The 19,361-nt window shown below is 40.7% G+C and overlaps 1 protein-coding gene and 1 non-coding gene across 7 annotated transcripts in view; one reads left to right on the top strand and one right to left on the bottom strand.

Moving 5' to 3' along the window:
- The window catches only part of PHKA1 (phosphorylase kinase regulatory subunit alpha 1), a 123,410-nt gene that overhangs the window by 76,919 nt on the left and 27,130 nt on the right, over window positions 1–19,361 (bottom strand). For all 6 annotated transcript variants that reach the window (XM_062183646.1, XM_062183642.1, XM_062183643.1 and 3 more), the window contains 5 exons: window positions 18,655–18,737; window positions 8,616–8,696; window positions 1,773–1,871; window positions 592–738; window positions 126–179 (listed from right to left, as the gene is read on the bottom strand). In XM_062183646.1, the coding sequence (XP_062039630.1) occupies window positions 126–179; window positions 592–738; window positions 1,773–1,871; window positions 8,616–8,696; window positions 18,655–18,737 (464 nt within the window). The remainder of the gene's footprint in view (window positions 1–125; window positions 180–591; window positions 739–1,772; window positions 1,872–8,615; window positions 8,697–18,654; window positions 18,738–19,361) is intronic.
- On the top strand, window positions 8,959–9,065 carry LOC133753854 (U6 spliceosomal RNA). The gene has a single exon (XR_009865095.1). It is a non-coding gene; the product is annotated as a U6 spliceosomal RNA (small nuclear RNA).

Raw genomic sequence — 19,361 nt, 5'->3', positions numbered from 1 at the left:
GTTATCATTATCTTATTTAGCGATTTGCCTAAGTACCATTAATGAGGTAAGTATTTTATCTGAATGAGGCTGCAGATAGTGATGACCATTCTACCTTGAGTTCATTTTGGAGAAAAGAAACATACCTCTTTAGGGGTTTTATACCCATCACGGAGAAAACGACAGCAACCGTAACGACCCTGGGAATGCAGAGAAGAAAGGTCAGTAGATTATAAATTGGGACAGAGATAATAATTAATCGGAAATACAGCCTTTGCAGTATCTATACGTGTTTACCTATCATTTATACATACAGGATACCCCAAAACAGAAACAAAAATCCTGAAATCAGTCTAGCAGCAGAGACTGATTTGGGGTGAGGAGTAAGTTACAGCTCTTCCCTCAAGCAGTGTTCTGAGTAAGTATTCTCTCCATGACTATCCACCTTAGGGTGGATAGAAGGTTTAACAGCTTTTTATAGAAACTCCATATGAATGATAACTTGGAAAATGTAAACATTTCTTGAAATCACCAACACAGGTGATATTCAAATTAATTAATTTCCCTTCAAAGTCATAGCATTAAAGAAAAGAGAGGCACATATGGACTTACCTGAAGCTTGGTGATGATCTCCTGCTTTGTGATCTCCACCAACTTGCTATCCTCTACTGCAAAGGCTGGGAAGGAGATCACTGAAAGTAGACTAGCATCAACTTCTTTGGATGTTGAAGCCCGGGGTAGTAGGGAATTAAGGATAGACTAAAAGAAATTAAGTCAAATGTGGCCCATTATTAAACACCTTGGTATTGTAAAACCAGTAACTTTAATTTAAAAGTATTTATGTGGGCATAAACATTTGGCCTTAGTGGTTAAGACACGGGTTGGGAAACTTGCATTCCATATCAGAATGTCGTGGGTTAGACTCCCAGCTCCACTTCTTTTTTTTTTTTTTGGCAGGCAGAGTTAGACAGTGAGAGAGAGAGAGAGAAAGGTCTTCCTTTTCCGTTGGTTCACCCCCCAAATGGCTGCTATGGCTGGTGCACTGCGCCGAACCAAAGCCAGGAGCCAGGTGCTTCCTCCCATGTGGGTCTCCCATGTGGGTGCAGGGCCCAAGCACTTGGGCCATCCTCCACTGTACTCCTGGGCCACAGCAGAGAGCTGGACTGGAAGAGGAGCAACCGGGACAGAATCTGGCGCCCCAACTGGGATTAGAACCCAGGGTGCCAGCGCCGCAGGTGGAGGATTAGCCAAGTGAGCTGTGGCGCTGGCCTGCAGCTCCACTTCTTATTCTGGTTTCCTGCTAATATGCACCTTGGGAATAACCAAGTGATGCTTCAAATACTTGGTTCCCTGTCCCTCACATGGCAGACATGGACAGAGTTCCCAGGTTCCAGCTTTCCTCTGACCCAGGCCAAATCATTTGGTCTGGCCCTGCTAAGGCAACTGCAGTTGGGACTAGAAACTCAATAAATCTATAGGAGGCTAACTTTTAAAAAGACAATTTTCTATAACCTGTGAATGATATCATAAATATCCAAGTGACCCTTGGCAATAAAAGGTTCCCCATCCCTGCTTTATCATCTTGGGTGAGAGAGCAAGGCTACAATACATTTTATATCCAACACCATATTGGGCTTTAGTACAGGAGGCTTGATAAAGGTATTTCTTGGCACAAGGTAACAAATCACATGAAGTACTCTCCCTTATTCAGTTCTCCTTAATGTAAAGTCCATGGTGAATATGAGTGTGGGCAAGAATACAATTTGTTATAATGTGATCTACTGTTGCCTCACCTGGCAGTGTTGTACTTCATCAGCCAAGACATGGATAACTGATTGGGGCCCACCTTTCACACCAAACAGGTCAAGTTCATCTAATGCTTCCAGGGCTGCCTGTGAGGATTAAAGAAGGAAAGTACAATGTTAGTGTTCTATCAATACGAATTTATTCTTTCTGCACCTCTGTATCTTATCTATATGATTTCACTTTTGAATATGTTCAGTAGAACAGAAAATAGATTAGCACTCTCTTCTCAGAGGTTTCTGTGGGGTTTTTTTTTGCCTCCCAAATTATCCCATAGAAAGTTAAGATGAAATTTGCACACTATCAAACAAGCATCACACTTATCAAGCTTTAAAAATAATTTTAGCATGTTAGATGAATTTATAGTAAGTCATTCTTTTGCCAGGGGAGCTCTAAGTAAGGTACCAGCATATTAAAAACACAAGAAGTGTATGACTACAAGATAATGCAGCAACCGTTAGGTACTGCCACATAGTTGAGTTTCCATAGGGAAGTGAATATCCTAGAAAGATATTATATTTGACTTAAAGGTTATTAGTCACCAAGGCAAAGAAGTAGTTGCATGTTTTTTGAACAATATATTTCTATTAACTATAATCCCCTGCTATACAATACATCGAGAAACTTATCCCTACTGTATATCTGAAACTTTGCACCCTTTCATTAACAACTCCCCATTGCCTCACTCCCCTCTAGCACCAGGAACCATTATTTTACTCTCTATTTACATGAGTTCAATTTTTAGATGACACATAAAAATGAAATTAACATGCTTTTTTAAAACTATAATTTATTTCTTAACTTCTTTTATGAATATGTTTTCTGATCATAAAAGTAGAACACACTCCTTATAGGATATTTTGAAAACATAATAAGGTATAAAGAGGACACAAACTCAACTAAGGGGCTGACACTGTGGCGTAGTGGGTAAAGCCACCACCTGCAGTGCCGGCATCCTATATGGTCGCTGGTTTGAGTCCCGGCTGCTCCACTTCTGATCCAGCTCTCTGCTATGGCCTGGGAAAGCAGTAGAAGATGGTCGAAGTCCTCGGGCCCCTGCACCCATGTGGGAGACCCAGAAGGAGCTCCTGGTTCCCTGCTTTGGATCGGCCCAGCTATGGCCATTGCGGCCATTTGGGGAGTGAACCAGCGAATGGAAGACCTCCTTCCCTCTCTCTCTCTGCCTCTGCTTCTCTGTAACTGCCTTTCAAGTAAATAATCTTTAAAAAAAAACTCAGCTAAAACAATCACTGTTAAAATTTTTGACATGTTTTCTTATTAGGGTTTTTCCTATGCATATTTCTATATGGTTGAGGTCACATTTGGTATCCTGCTTTTTGCAGTAAAAAATGCAGCATGAGTATTTTCATTTTGTACAAAAATTTCTTTTGGCATAATATTCTCTCATATGGATATATGAAAGTATATTTAACCATTTAACAACTGTTAGAAATGCAGTTTGACTTATTTTATTATTTTGTTTTTTAAAAAGATTTATTTATTTTATTTGAAAGACAGAGTTACAGAGAAGCAGAGTGAGGCAGAGAGAGAGGTCACCCATCTGTTGGTTCACTCCCCAAATGGCCGCAATGGCCGGAGCTGTGCTGATCTGAAGCCAGGAGCCAGGAGATTCTTCCAGGTCTCCCATACAGTTGCAGGGGCCCAAGAACTTGGGCCATCTTCTACTACTTTCCCAGGCCATGGCAGAGAGCTAGATTAGAAGTGGGGCAGCTAGGACTCGAACTGGTGCCCATATGGGATGCTTGTATTGCAGGCGGCGGCTTTACCCACCACGCAACAGCGCTGGTCCTTTTTGTCTTTATTTTTTTAAAGAATATTTATTTAAAAGGCAGAGAGAGGGAGAGGGAGAAGGAGAGGGGGAGGGAGACAGGGAGGAGAAGGGTAGGGGAAGGTGGGGAAGAGAGAGAGAGAGAGAGAGAGAGAGAGAGAGAGAGAGAGAGAATCTTCCATCCACTGCTTTCTTCTTAAATGGCAGCAACAGCTAGGTCTGGGGCAGGCTGAAGCCAGAAGCCAGGAACTCCATTCTGGTCTTCCATATTAGTGGCAGTATCAGGTTCTTGGGTCATCCTCTACTGCCTTCCCAGGTGCATTAGCAGGAAACTGTACTGAAAGTGGAGTAGCTAGGACTCAAAACAACATTCCCCAGGGGACTGCCAGTGTCACAAGTTGTGGCTTAACCAAGTGTGCTAAATTGGTCCTGTTGTCTTTAATTTTGTGCTATTAGAAACAGATCTTTGAGGGCCGCAGCAGGTTCAAGCCCAGGATTGCAGTGTGGGCATCCCCTATGGGCACCTGTTCGAGTCCCAGCTGTTCCACTTCCTACCCAGCTCCCTGCTAATGCAGCTGGGAAAGCAGTAGAGGATGGCTCAAGTGCTTGGGCCCCTGCACCCACGTGGGAGACCAGGAGGAAGCTCCTGCTTTGGATCGGGTCAGCTCTGGTCATTGCAGCCATTTGGGGAGTGAACCAATGGATGGAAGACTGATATTCTCTCTCTCTCTCTCTCTCTCTCTCCTTCTCTCTGTCTTTCAAATAAATAAAGTAAATTTTAAAAAGAAAAGAAAAGAAACAGATCTTTGATAAACATCTCTTGCTAAAGTAGAAATTCCTTGAGGTCAAGGACTGTTTTTACCAACATCTATAATACAGCTCTCCATACATACTGCAAGCTATCAAAACAAGGTTTCAGTTCAAGGTTTTTTTTTTTAATTATCGAGAGAGAGAGAGAGAGATGAGTTAGTCGAGAGAGTGAGTTAGTCGAGCCATTACTTGCTGCCTTCCAGTCTCCGTTGGTAGGGTGCTGGAGTCAGGAGCCAGAATTGGATCCAGACATTCAGTCTGGGCACTCTGATATGGGACTCATGAATCCTATCTGTTGGCTTAACTACCAGGCCAAACGCCTACTCCATTTTGAGTTCCTTTGTAAGCATCCACTCTCTGATGCAAAACCACTAGGTCAGAAGGTATGAATAATTTTTAGGACAGAATGCTAAACTGCTTCTCATGCAAGTTGCAACAACACAATTATCACTAGCAAGTTGTACTACTTTAGCTATTGCTAGATATATGATAGGACTTTCCTTAATGCAAGCAAATAGGATTTAAAATTTTTCCCTAATTTGAGAAAAAACTGTGTCTGTTGCATTAGCTTATATTAAATTGCTAACAAAATTGAATATTATTTCAAGCATGCATTATTTCTCTATATTTCTGCAATTATGAGGAAAAGTTGACTTAGTTTTGAGGATAGGAGGTAGATCTGCAAAGCTTTCCTGAAGAAATGACACCTAAACTAAGACCTAAAAGGATAAGTATAAGTTGGCAAGGCATAAGATATTCATTAATTTTAAAAGAACAAACAGTAAATTTATAGCAGAAGAATCTGGCAGATATTATCTTAATGAAATGATAGATGATAAAATAAACAGTAATGAGGCAAAATCACATCATGTGCTTCCTGATGATAGACTGAGGACATAGTAACACCTCTGCAGTAACTTTGCCAAAAACACGTAACCTGAATATAATCATGAGGAAATATCATGCAAAATAAAGTTGAGAGACATTGTATAAAATAACAGCCCATGGGGCCAGCATCATGGTGCAGCAGGTTAGGCTGCTGTGTACAATGCCGGCATCCCAAATGGGTGTCAGTTCAAGTCCCAGCTGCTCCACTTCATGTTCAGCTCCCTGCTAATGCACCTGAGAAAGCAGCGGAAGATGGCTTAGGTACTTTGGCCCCTGCCTCCCATGTAGGAGACCCAGATGGAGTTCCAGGTTCCTGGTTTCAACCTGTTCTAGCCCCGCCCAGTGCAGCCATTTGGGGAGTGAACCAGCAGATGGAAGATCTCTCTCTCTCTCCCAAAAATGAATCTTCACAATAAAATAAAAGGCCTCTTTAAAAATGCCAAATCATGAAAGATAAGTAAAGATCGGTGTATTGTTATAAATGGAAGGAGCCTAAACAGACATTATGATATAAAGTAATATCTTATCCTAGATTTGATCTTTCATCACTAGGATTTTTTATTATCATAAATGACATTATTGAGAAAATTAGGCTGGCGCCGTGGCTCACTTGGCTAATCCTCCACCTGCGGCACCAGCACCCCGGGTTCTAGTCCCAGTTGGGGCGCTGGGTACTAGTCCTGGCTGCTCCTCTTCCAGTCTAGCTCTCTGCTGTGGCCCGGGAGGGCAGCGGAGGATGGTCCAAGTGCTTGGGTCCCTGCACCCGCATGGGAGACCAGGAGGAAGCACCCGGCTCCTGGCTTCGGGTCAGTGCAGCGCTGGCTGTAGTGGCCATTAGGGGAGTGAACCAACGGAAGGAAGACCTTTCTCTCTGTCTCTCACTGTCTAACTCTGCCAAAAAATTTAAAAAAAAAAAGAAAAAAGAAAAAGAAAATTAAAGAAATTTAAATGGGGTCTGTGGATGAGGTAATAATATAATGTAAGCGTTCATTTCCTGACTTTTTAAATTACTTATTTATTTGAGAGGGAGGGAGGGAAAGGGAGAGAGAGAGAGTGAGAGAGAGCACACTCTTATCTGTGGTTTTAGTTTCCAAATGGCTGCATGGCCAGGGCTGGGCTGACTGAAGACAAGGGCCAGGAACTCAGTCTGGATCTCCCACATGGGTGGCAGCGACCCAACTACTTGAGCCATCACTGCTACCTCTCAGGGCCTGCCATTAGCAGGAAGCTAGAGTTAGGAGCTAGAGCCTTGGATCAAATCTAGGTACTCTAAGGTGGGATGCAGGTCAAATGCCTCATCCAATTTTCTGACTTTTGATGATGGTTATGGAAGAGTCTTTGAGAAAATTCACACTGAAATATTTAGGAGTATTGTGGCATCGTATCTGTAATGTACTCGTCATTGGTTCAGAAAATGTAAAATTTGTGCATATGCACATGTGTGTGCGTGTGTCTAAGTTTGTAAATAGAGATTAATCAAATGTTGACAAGTGGGGAATGTAAGAAATTTTTGTAAAGTTCTTGCAACTTTTCTGTAAGTCTCATATGATTTCAAAACAAGAAGTAAAAACAAAGTTTCAGTGGTTAAAACTTAAGTCAAATATTTAGACAGCAAGGATTCGAGGAAAATGACTTATGAAGGGTCTTCAAAAAGTTCATAGAAAATGCATATTATGAACAAATTATGCATGGATTTCAAACTGCTTCAAAGTGAATTTATTTTTAACTCCATTTTCCATATATCCATTATATATATGGATGAGGAATATGCAAACTAGTGGAAATTTTTTAGAGAGAAATTTATGTGTGTGTGTGTGTATCTCCTAACCCTAGGGTTCCACTCTTAGGACTCTATCCTACAAAGATAGATACAAGTCCACCAGGGTGCATGCAGAAGAACCCTCACTAAATCATTATTTGGAATAATTTAAAAATGGAGATAATGCCACCAACAGAGCAATTATTAAATACTGTATGGTAACTGGAAAGAATAAACTGGATTAATCTGTGAAATGCCATTGAAAGGAGTTGCTTATGCTGTTCAGTGAAATACAAGATTATTGGATGAAAAAAATCAGTTACACAGAAGTAGGTATGGTATGAACTCATTTTAAAAGGCAAACATAATGCCTATACCACTTTGGTTATTTAAAAATACATTTAAAAGCTTACCAGGGGATAAACATTTTGTAAGTACAACGTCCTAAATGTATTTACTAATCCAACTGTATTGATTATATAATTCAAAATTTCTATGATCTTATTTTTTATTTACTGCCTGCATCATAGGCTGACAATGCTTTTTAAATTTATTTCCTTATTTCCCTAAAAACTGTTTTTGTTTTGCCCTGTTTTCTCATATATTTTGCCCTGAATAGTTAAAACTACATTCAAGACCAGACTTTCTCAGTCGTGCCTTTTAAAATTCTATCATGGCCCTATTCTGTCCTCTTTGTTCCATATGATACATATATATCTTTATTTATTTTATTTTGTTTAAGGAATACAACTTCATGAATTTAGTATATACAGATTTGAGAACATGATGATTCTTACTCCCCTACCTCCGTTCCACCCATACTCCACCTTTCTTCCTCTTCCCTCTTCCTTTCTCATTCTTATTTTTTATAGAGATCAATTTTTCATTTAATTTTATACTCATTAAATTAACCCTACACGTAGTAGAGAATTCAAATACTTCATTTAACATTCACATAGTCATCATTGCTCTTTTTAAATTTATGTTTATCAGACTGTACTTTGCCCATCATTCTGTTTTAAATATTTCTATATCATTTTGCTATATTAGAGTTCTTATAGGCAGTATACACTGGATTTCCTTTTTTCCAAGTCAATCTATGTCTTTACCTTTTTGTAGAAGACATTAAAAATGCATACTTATCATAATGCACCGGCTTGATCCTATTCCTGCTATCCTAGTTTTTGCCTTCTTACTGTTTCCAGAGGTGATAAGAGCTGGTAGGATGAAAATGTGAAGCCAAATGGAGAGGTGTTCATGATGATGATGGATGATAATGATGATTCGGGGATGGAGAAGTTTAAAGGGGTAGAGGATTGAAAGGTGGTTCTCAGGTGTTAAGCTTATATATCAAATCTGGAACTTACGGAAGTTTTCATCTACATATCCAAAATTCTTTGAGAAAATCTGACTCTTGCCTATGGTTTATACTTGATCTTAGCCAAAAGGCCGAGAAGCGATTGCTTATGGTTTAAAAGAATAACCAATGTGATGATGGTCCACATTCGTATTAAGTTTTTATTCATAGCAAAAGTGCACTAGATTTCCTTACTCCATACTTGGTACAAACAAGAAAGGAAAAATTACCTTTGCCATTCCTACTGAACTGGCATTCAGTTCTGATATCCCTTGATTGGTCTTGTCTCCGCGTTCCCATATCCCAAAGTCCTGGCATAAAATAATACCATTAACAAGTCATAATTTAATACCATTAACAAGTCATTAACAATATACCATTAACAAGTCATAAGTACTAAATACTTGCTAGATGCACAACCTCTGAATAAAAGACACTAATTGGAGTTAATTTGCCATGTATAAGTATATCCCAAATGCTTATTAAGTAGATGGCAGTGAGTTATTTGGTCCCTGAAGCTACTTTCCCAATAGCTTTACATTCTAAGAGGGTTTTTAAAAAGTTCATGGAAAAGTGCTCGCTTCGGCAGCACATATACTAAAATTGGAACGATACAGAGAAGATTAGCATGGCCCCTGCGCAAGGATGACACGCAAATTCGTGAAGCGTTCCATATTTAAAAAAAAAAAGTTCATGGAAAATACATATAATGAAGAATCTATGCATAGATTTCAAAAAATATTTTTCACCAAAATAATATTTTAAAAAAGCTTTCATTTTATTTGAAAGGCACACACACATGGAAAAAGAAGAGAGATTCAGAGAGACAGAGATCCTCCATCTTCTGGTTTACTCCCCAAATGGCCACAATGACCAGAGCAGGGCAGTCTGAAACCAGGAGCCAAGTCTTCCACGTGGGTGTAGGGGTCCAACCACTTGAGCCATCACCATCCCCTGCTGCTTTCCCAGGTGCATTAGCAGGGAGCTGGATCAGAAGTGGGGCAGCCAGGACTTGAATCAGCACCTATATGGGGTGGTAGAGCCTCAGGTGGTAGCTGTATCTGTTATGCCACTGTGCCTGGATGTGAGCATCTTAATGAGTTTCTTAACCATTAGGCCAAATACCCACCCTGAACTTATCTTTCAATTCCATTTTCCTATGAAATTTTTAAAGTAACCGTGAATTGGGGCCTCCAAAAGTTGAAAGACTCCTCAACAGTTAATCAAGAGTTATTAAGAACTGTAACTTAGTCAATCTAGAGAGGCAATTCCCAAAATATTTCATCAAAGCAGTTTCCCAGGGGATCTAGGAGCCGGGGCTTAAAGAGAAGTCCAGTATTTTATATTAAACACCAATTCTAATTTTACTCTTTATTGACACTGACAATGTACCATGTACTAATTGATGCATTTTGTATCATTTTCTTCCTTAATTGTTATATTTTATAGATGATGAAACTGAGGTGCAAAGGGGGGGTTAAATGACTCACCCAAAGTCACAAGGCTAGTAAATGACAGAGTCAAGGTCTAAGTAATCTCACTCCAAAGCCTACTCCTTTTTTTTTTTAAGATTTATTACATTTATTTGAGAGGCAGAGTTACAGAGAAAGAGGGAGATCCTCCACCTGCTGGTTCACTCCCAAGGTGGCTGCAATGGTCAGGCCTGGGCCAGGTTGAAGCCAGGAGCCAAGAGCTTCATCCAGGTCTCCCACATGGGTACAGGAGCACAAGAACCTGGGCCATCTTCTGCTGCTTTCACAGACACATTAGCAGGGAGCAGGATCAGAAGCAGAGCAGCTGGGACTCGAATCAGTGCTCATACGAGATTCTGGTGCCACAAGGGTTGGCTCAACCTGTTATACCACAATTTCAGCCCCGCAAAGCCTACTCTTAACCTTAGCTCTATGTATCACCTCAGTAATGTAAAGATTACATTTAAAATACTTTTAAGAACTTTTTATTTTGAAATAACTTCAGACTTAGAAGCTACAAAAACAGTAAAGTGAGTTCCCACATACTCTTCACTCAGCATCCTCTGTTATTAACATCTAACATAACAATAGTACAATTGTCAGAGTTAAGAAATTAACATCACTACAATTTCATTAACTAAACTAAAAACTTGAATTGGATTTCACTGGTTTTTACACTAATGTCCTTTTTACATTCCAGGATCCAATATAGAATTCCATGCTGCATTTGTCATGTTTCCTTAGTCTCTTCCAACCAATGACAGTTCTTTTAAGTCTTGTGTTTAAGGACATTTTTGCAGACTAATGAACAAGTAGTTTGTAGATTTCCCTTAATTTGGGCTTGATCTTTGTTTTCACATAATTAGACTGAAGTTAGGCATTTTTGGCAAGGATATGTATTGAAGACATTATGCTATGCCATTCTTAGTGTATCATATTAGGGGTATGTGGTGCTGATATGTCTTATTAATGGTGATATTATCCTTGGTTAAGGATAAACTTAACCTTATATCCTTGGTTAAGGAAACCTGTGTGCCAGGTTTCTCCATTCTACTTCTACTGTTTTTTCCTTTGTAACTAATAGGCATCTTGAGAGAGACATTTTAAGACTATGTGTATATAGGCCGGTGCCATGGCTCAACAGGCTAATCCTCCGTCTAGCGGCGCCGGCACACCAGGTTCTAGTCCCAGTCGGGGAGCCGGATTCTGTCCTGGTTGCCCCTCTTCCAGGCCAGCTCTCTGCTATGGCCCAGGAGTGCAGTGGAGGATGGCCCAAGTGCTTGGGCCCTGCACCCCATGGGAGACCAGGAGAAGCATCTGGCTCCTGCCTTGGGATCAGCGTGGTGCACCGGCCGCAGTGCGCTGGCTGCGGCAGCCATTGGAGGGTGAACCAACGGCAAAGGAAGACCTTTCTCTCTGTCTCTCTCTCTCTCTCTGTCCATTCTGCCTGTCAAAAAAAAAAAAAAAGACTATGTGTATATAAATATTCTGTTTCTCTTCAAACATCCACTTATTAATTCAATATTCACTGGTGAATATTGCCTGCAAACAATTATTCCAGTTGTGTTTTTTTTTTTTTTTTGACAGGCAGAGTTAGACAGTGAGAGAGAGAGAGACAGAGAGAAAGGTCTTTTTCCTTTGGTTCACCCCCCAAATGGCTGCTACGGCCGGCACGCTGCGCCAATCTGAAGCCAGGAGCCAGGTGCTTCCTCCTGGTCTCCCATGTGGGTGCAGGCCCCAAGCACTTGGGCCATCCTCCACTGCACTCCCGGGCCACAGCAAAGAGCTAGACTGGAAGAGGAGCAACCGAGATAGAATCCGGCGCCCTGACTGGGACTAGAACCAGGGGTGCCGGTGCCGCAGGCGGAAGATTAGCCTAGTGAGCCACGGCGCTGGCCTCCAGTTGTGTTTTAAGGGTAATTTTCTAGAGTCTTCATTACTTCTATAGTCATTAATTGCAATTTTTCTCTAAGGAAGAGAAGCTGTTTGAGGCAAAACAGAATATTTAGAGATACTACCTATTGTTCTGTGGCTTATAATACTATCATTACTTATTTTACTGCTCAAATTGTTCCACATTTGGCCACTGAGTGTTCTTTGTACGTTGGCTCTTGTGTGCTTTGGATGTGCCCCATTTTTTTTAGCACTTCTTCACTTTTTGGGCACTACAAGATGTACCAATCATATCCTGATTTTCTCTGTGACAGCCCTGGAATCAACCACTTCTACAAGAAGCCCTGCTATTATTTTTATCAAAACTGAAAGAATCCAAGACCTTGGCAGTAGGTATGTGTATTGTCATTGGAGTGACATTGTTTTTAAGCCCTTATTGAACAGAACTTGGAAATAGATAAGTGCATACATGTGTATGTGTGTATGCACACACATTTCTATTTATTTCTATATTTTCATGTCAAATCCTAGAGTTAAAGTGAAGTTTCAGGAAGGTAAGTTATTTAATCTATGGCTGGCCGCACCTACCCCAAATCCAGTTTGGCATAAATATCATTAATTCTAATTGCAACCCTAGGATGCAATGGAGAGACCAAATAATCCTGACTTCTAACCTGGACCACAGAAGGTCTCTGGTATTTGAAGGCAAAATGATCACTCAACAAATAATGTCTGCTTGTATCAAGAATGTCTATGCTATACTTGTGCTTCTGGCAAATATGGGCTAAAGGGTTCCAGATTTACCCTCCCACCTGAAACAAGTTAAAAACTGGACCATCGGGGGTTGGCACTGTGGCGTAGTGAGTAAAGCTGCTGCTTGTGGCACTCGCCTCCCAATATGGGCTCTTGTTCTAGTCCTGGCTGCTCCACTTCTGATCCAGCTCCCTAATAATATGGCTGGGAAAGCAGTGGAAGATGGCCTAAGTACTTGGGCCCCTGCACCCATATGGGACACCTGGAAGAAGCTCCTGGCTCCTAGCTTCAGATAAGCCCAGCTACAGCAGTTGGCCATTTAGGGAGTGAACCAGCAGATGGAAGATTCTATCTCTCTCTCTCTTTCTCTCTCCTGCCTTTCAAATAGATAAATACATTTTTTTCATTTATTAAACTTTTATTTAATGAATATAAATTTCCAAAGTACAGCTTATGGGTTACAATGGCTTCCCCCCTCCCATAACTTCCCTCCCACCCGCATCCCTCCCCTTTCCCGCTCCCTCTCCCCTTCCATTCACATCAAGATTCATTTTCAATTCTCTTTATATACCGAAGATTAGTTTAGTATATATTAAGTAAAGATTTCAACAGTTTGCCCCCATATAGCAACACAAAGTAAAAAAAAAAAATACATTAAAAAAAATGGACTATTTAGTGGTTTTCTTTTTTTTTAAGATTTTTTTTTTTATTTATTTGAAAGAGAGTTACAGAGAGAGGTAGAGACAGAGAGAGGGGTCTTCCCTCTGCTGGTTCGCTCCCCAGATGGCTGCAATGGCTGGAGCTGTGCCGATCCAAAGCCAGGAGCCAGGAGATTCTTCTGGGTCTCCCATACAGGTGGCAGGGGTCCAAGGACTTGGGGCATTTTCTACTGCTTTCCCAGGCCATAGCAGAGAGCTGGATTGGAAGAGGAGCAGCTGGGACTAGAACTGGTGCCCATATGGGATTCCGGTGCTTCAGGCCAGGGCTTTAACCCACTGCACCACAATGCCGGCCCCAACACAGTGGTTTTCAATACAATAAATAAATTCATCATGCAATGAATAGAAGTGACTCCTGAAAGGAGACAATAAACAGGATGACTCCTATGACCGCACCAGCTTATTATTGCCAAAAGTTTCCAGGTATCAGTACAAGGAAGGGAAACCCAAGCAGAGCCTGGCAAACTCCTCAAGTTGAGGAACTGGAGCTGAGAATATAGAAAGATCAAGGTACCTGTAATTTTCCAAACAGATTAATGAAGAATAGAGAGAGCTACATAGAGAACCCCAGAAATCTGTAGAGGTTCTTCCTTAAGTATTCAGAATAATAATGATCAATTCATGAATGTAAGAAATAGGAAAAAGAGTAATCCAAAAGAATTAGAAAAATAACTGAGGGACTGGTGCTGTGGTATAGTGGGTAAAGCCACTGCCTGCAGTGCCAGCATCCTATATGGGCACCGGTTAGAGTCCTGGCTGCTCCACTTCCGATCCACCTCTCTCCTGTGGCCTGGGAAAGCAGTAGAAGATGGCCCAAGTCCTTGGGCCCCTGCACCCACATGGGAGACCTGGAGGAAGCTCCTGGCTTCAGATCGGCACAGCTCTGGCTGTTGTGGCCATCTGGCGAGTGAACCAGCAGATGGAAGACCTCTCTCTCTCTCTCTCTCTCTCTCTCTCTCTCTGCTTCTCCTTCTCTCTCTGCATAACTCTTTCAAGTAAATAAATAAATCTTTTTAAAAAATAAAAATAACTGATACCTACACAGGACCAGAAATACTGCCTGTTCGAATCAGTCAGACTAGAAAGCCTCATAATTCATAGGGATACTGGGTAACCTTTTCAGAAGGGTCTTGCCTAAGTAGTGAGGAATAATCAGCCCTAGAATGAACATGACTCTGGATCCATGTAACACATCTTAAAAGCAATAAGGATGAAACTTTTGGGGCCACCATTGTGACACAACAGGTTAAGTCACTGCCTGTGATGCTGGCATCCCATATGGGCTCTGGTTAACTCCCCACTACTCTGCTTCCAAACCAGCTCCCTGCTAGTGTGCCTGGGAAACAAGCAGAAGACGGCCCAAGTACTTAGGTCCCTGACACCTATGTGGGAGATGTGGATGAAGCTCCTGGCTCTGGACAGGATGGGCTGTTGTGGCCATTTGGAGTGTGAGCCAGTGGATGGAAGATCTCTCTTTCTCTCTATAACTCTGTGTTTCAAAAAATTTTTAAAAAATTTTGAAAAGGAAGAAACTTTTTCCAACTCCAGAACAAAGATTGAGAATAATTATAAGAATACAAATCAATCAACTGAAACTAATCTGGAAGTGATATCAATGTTCGAATATTCAGACAAAAACATTAAAACATGTATTAAAGTTGTATTCAATGTATTCAAAAAGTTTAGTAGATACATGGAAAATATAAAAGAGACAGGAATTGAACATCTAGAGAAGAAAACATATCAGAGATAAAAAAAACTCACTGAGTGGGGTTAACAACAAATTTCAAATTGTAAATGAAAATATCAGTAAAATTGAAAGTGTAGAAATAGAAGCTATTCAAGGGGGTGGGTATTGTGGCAGAGTGGATTAAGCCACTGCTTGGAACACCTGTATCCCATATTAAGAGTGCTTGGGATCTAGTCCTGCCTCCACTTCCAATTCAGTTTTCTGCTTATCTACAGAGATGCAGCAAATGATGGCTCAAGTATTTGGATCCCTGCCACCCAAATGGGAGACCCATATGGAGTTCCTACCTCCTGGCTTTGGCCTGAACCAGCCAAGGCTAACATTGTCCTTTCAAATGAAAAATAAAATAAAATAAACTTAAAAAGAAACTATTCACAATGAAACATAGAGAGAAAAAAGAATTTAAAAAAGCCAGACCAGTACAACAGTGAGATGTGGCACATTACAGCCTAATGCATGCGTAACTGGAGTCCCTGAAGGAAAGGGGGAAACATAACAAGATATGAAGAAATAATTGCTGAAAACTTTTTTTCTGCTCTCAACAAAATTTTATTTATATAGGTAGTTATTTAGTTATTTATTTTAGAGGTAGAGGTAGAGGTAGAGATAGAGAGGGAGGGAGGCAGGGAGACAGAGAGAGAGTGAGTGAGCGCTCCCATCTGCTAGTTCACTCCTCAAATGCTTGCACTAGCTGGGGCTGGAGCAGGCCAAAGCCAGGAGCTCAGAACTCAAACTGGACGCCCCACAAGAGACCCAAGTGCTTGAGCCATCACTTTTTGCTTCACAGAGTACCTATAAGCAGGAATTAGAAGCAGAAACAGGACTTGAACCCAGACAGTCAATATGGGATGCAGATGTTCTAAGCAGTGTCTTAACTGCTACACTAAATGCCCACTGTGCTGAAACTTCTAATGAAAACTATATAGAGATGAAAACTATCCAGGGCCGGCACAGTGGCATAGTAGGTTAAGACTCTGCCTGCAGTGCCAGCATCCCATATGAGCAACCAGTTTGAGTCCTGGCTGCTCCACTTCCAATCTTGCTCCCTGCTGAAAAAGCAGAAGATGGCCCAAGTGATTGGATCCTTGCACCTACATGGGAAACCTGGAAGAAGCTCTGGCTCCTGGCTTGGATCGGCTCAGCTCCAGCCGTTGCAGTCATTTGGGAAGTGAAGACCTCTCTCTCTGTCTCTCCCTCTCTCTGTCTGTAACTCTGCCTCTCAAAAAATAAAATAAATCTTTAAAATATATATATATATATCCACATATCCATGGAGATAAACCCCAAGTACAAAAAACATGAAGAAAGACACACCAAAAAATATTATAATTAAAATGCTTAAAGTCAGTAACTAAAAAAAATAACTCCTAAAAGCAACCAAAGGAAAAAAAGACACATTACATAAAGAAAAAAAATAAGGAGGGCAATAAATTCTCATCTGAAACAATGCAAACAAGATGTTAGAGTGACAATAATATTCTATACCTAGTAAAAATATCTTTCAAAACTGAAGGTGAAATAGATTTCAGGCATACAAAAGCCTAAAATTTATCACCAGCAAGTTCAAAACTGTTAAAGAAAGTTATTTCTCCAGGCACATGGAAAAGATATGTTTAATATCTGAATCTACATGAAAGGATGAAAAGCATTAGAAATGGTAAACACATTTTTATTTTTATTTAAATCACTTTTAAATGGTAATTGGCCAATTAACAAAAATATAAAAGAATGTATTTGTCTCAAAGAAAAGGGTGCTTATTAAGAAATGCAAAGGGGGACCAGCACTGTAGCACAGGGGGTTAAAACCCTGGCCTGTGGTGCTGGCATCCCATTTGCGTGCCTGTTCAAGTCCCAGCTGCTCCACTTCCCAATTAGTTCTCTGCTAATGGCCTGGGAAAGCAGCAGAAGATGGCCCAAGTCCTAGGGCCCCTGCACCCACATGGGAGACCTGGAAGAAGTTCCTCGCTCCTGGCCATTGTGGCCCTTTGGGGAGTGAACCAGCAGATAGAAGACCTCTCTCTAACTCTGCCTTTCAAATAAATAAAATAAATCTTAAAAAAAAAAACACACAAAGGGGCAGATAGAGAAGAAAACTCTGGCATTTTGTCTCCAGTACCATCCTACAGTGACTGCATTTATGCATTTCAAAAATAAGAATAATTTTAAATATTTATTGAGGCATAATTGGTGTTCAAATACTACATCTATTTAAACTATACAATTTGATCGATTTTGACATATGTCTACACCTGTGACATTATTATCACATTTAATGAACGTTTGCAAAATCCTCAAAAGTTTCCTCATGTCCTTTTAATGTATCTCTCCTTTGCCTCTGTCCCTTGCAACCACAGCTCTGCTTTCTATCACTATAGATTTCTAGAGTTAAAAAATTATGGCCGGCGCCTTGGCTTAATAGGCTAATCCTCCGCCTGCGGAGCCAGCACCCTGGGTTTTAGTCCCGGTTGGGGTGCCGGTTCTGTCCTGGTTGCTCCTCTTCCAGTCCAGCTTTCTGCTGTGGCCTGGGAGTGCAGTGGAGGATGGCCCAAGTTCCTGGGTCCTGCACCCGCATGGGAGACCAGGAGGAAGCATCTGGCTCCTTGTTCCGGATTAGCACGATGCGCCGGCAGCGGCGGCCACTGGGGGGTGAACCAACGGAAAAGGAAGACCTTTCTCTCTGTCTCTCTCTCTCTCACTGTCCACTCTGCCTGTCAAAAAAAATTATTTACTCAATTATTTGAAAAGCTGAGAGATAGAGAGGGAAACAGACAGAGATATCCATTGGTTCACTTCCAAAATTTTTTTTGCAATAGCCAGGGCTGGTACAGGCCAAAGCTGGGAACCATGCACTCCAGTAAAGTATAAGCATCTCAACTGCTATGCTAAATGTCAGCTCCAATTTTCTAGAACTTTATACTTGTGGAATCATATAGAATGAACATTTCTGTTTGGCCTCTTTCACTAAGCATGATGCCTTCAATATTCATCCATATAGGTGCATGGATATTATTCCTTTCTATTGCAGAGGAAAGTTCCATTTTATGGATATATTGCAATTTATTTATCCATTTACCTGTTCATGGACATCTGGATTATATACCGTTTTGGAGATTATAAATAAGGCCTCAAAAAACAACAACAAAAACTGTCTATGTTAGACTGCAGAAGGAAAAAAAAAGCATTCTTGTATAGTATCTACCAAAAGATTTTATACAGAGGATATTAAATATATGATAATTTAATATAAACCTATCTCATATGTTAAAGGAAAAACAACCTTTCTGTATAGTCATCACTGAACCAGTGCCAACAGATAATATTAAACACATGATTGAATGTTATTTCTAAGTAGCTTAATGACTTGTAATACTCTCTAGACTCCTTGTTCCTGTGTGAGACCTTAAATCACTAAAATAAGACCACAATTTGGTTCCATACACATGTTATGTGATATCACAGGATTTGAAAGGAATGAAAGCATAGCATCTTGACCCTGTTGTCCGTGTAACCTCCTTGGGGAAAGGCTAATAGAGTAGTAAAGAAGGAAGCTGAAGACAATTTCTGCTAGAATCCTTTTATATTGGTCCATTATGAGGGGCAGCATTAAGAGAGAGGATGAGTTGTTCAGGATTTTAAAAACAAAAATATCATGTTTAAAGTCCATTCCACAATTAGTACTTACAGCAGTTTTATAGGCAGCTTCAATGTAAAACACAAGGTTCTGTATGAAATTGACTTCATCTAGGCTGTGGATAATATGGAGTCCTGAGGAAAAAGGGAACAAATATATAGAACTGGTCAATTATCACTTCAAGCTTTATAGGTAGCTGGGGTGATTAGGTGACTTCACTACTTCCAAGTAGTCCTATTTCCATTTAGGAACAATGGAAAGTAATTTGATTCCTAAACAATAACAACAAGGCCACAAGTCAGTCCTAGGCTAATCTCCAACTAAGTAAGACACAAACATTTTAACATAGAAGAATTTTAGTTGTTATTTTTAGTGTTAATAAAAAAAGTCTCAGACTTTTGATTCTATAAGAAACTATTTTACAATGCACTTAAGTATATAAACCTAGACATCTGAAAGAAGAAAGACAAACATCTCAAAAAGAGTTGGAAGGGGTCTAAGTCAGAAACAAGAAGTAATACACAAAATTATGATTTATTTATTTTTTTTTTGACAGGCAGAGTGGACAGTGAGAGAGAGAGAGACAGAGAGAAAGGTCTTCCTTTTGCCATTGGTTCACCCTCCAATGGCCGCCGCGGCCGGTGCACCGCGCTGATCCGATGGCAGGAGCCAGGTGCTTCTCCTGGTCTCCCATGGGGTGCAGGGCCCAAGGACTTGGACCATCCTCCATCTGCACTCCCTGGCCACAGCAGAGAGCT

This window comes from Lepus europaeus, chromosome X (genome assembly GCF_033115175.1).
Source record: "Lepus europaeus isolate LE1 chromosome X, mLepTim1.pri, whole genome shotgun sequence".
Taxonomy (NCBI): Eukaryota; Metazoa; Chordata; class Mammalia; order Lagomorpha; family Leporidae; genus Lepus; species Lepus europaeus.
Note: the sequence above shows the minus strand (reverse complement) of the source record. Positions and strands in the feature narration are given on the sequence as shown.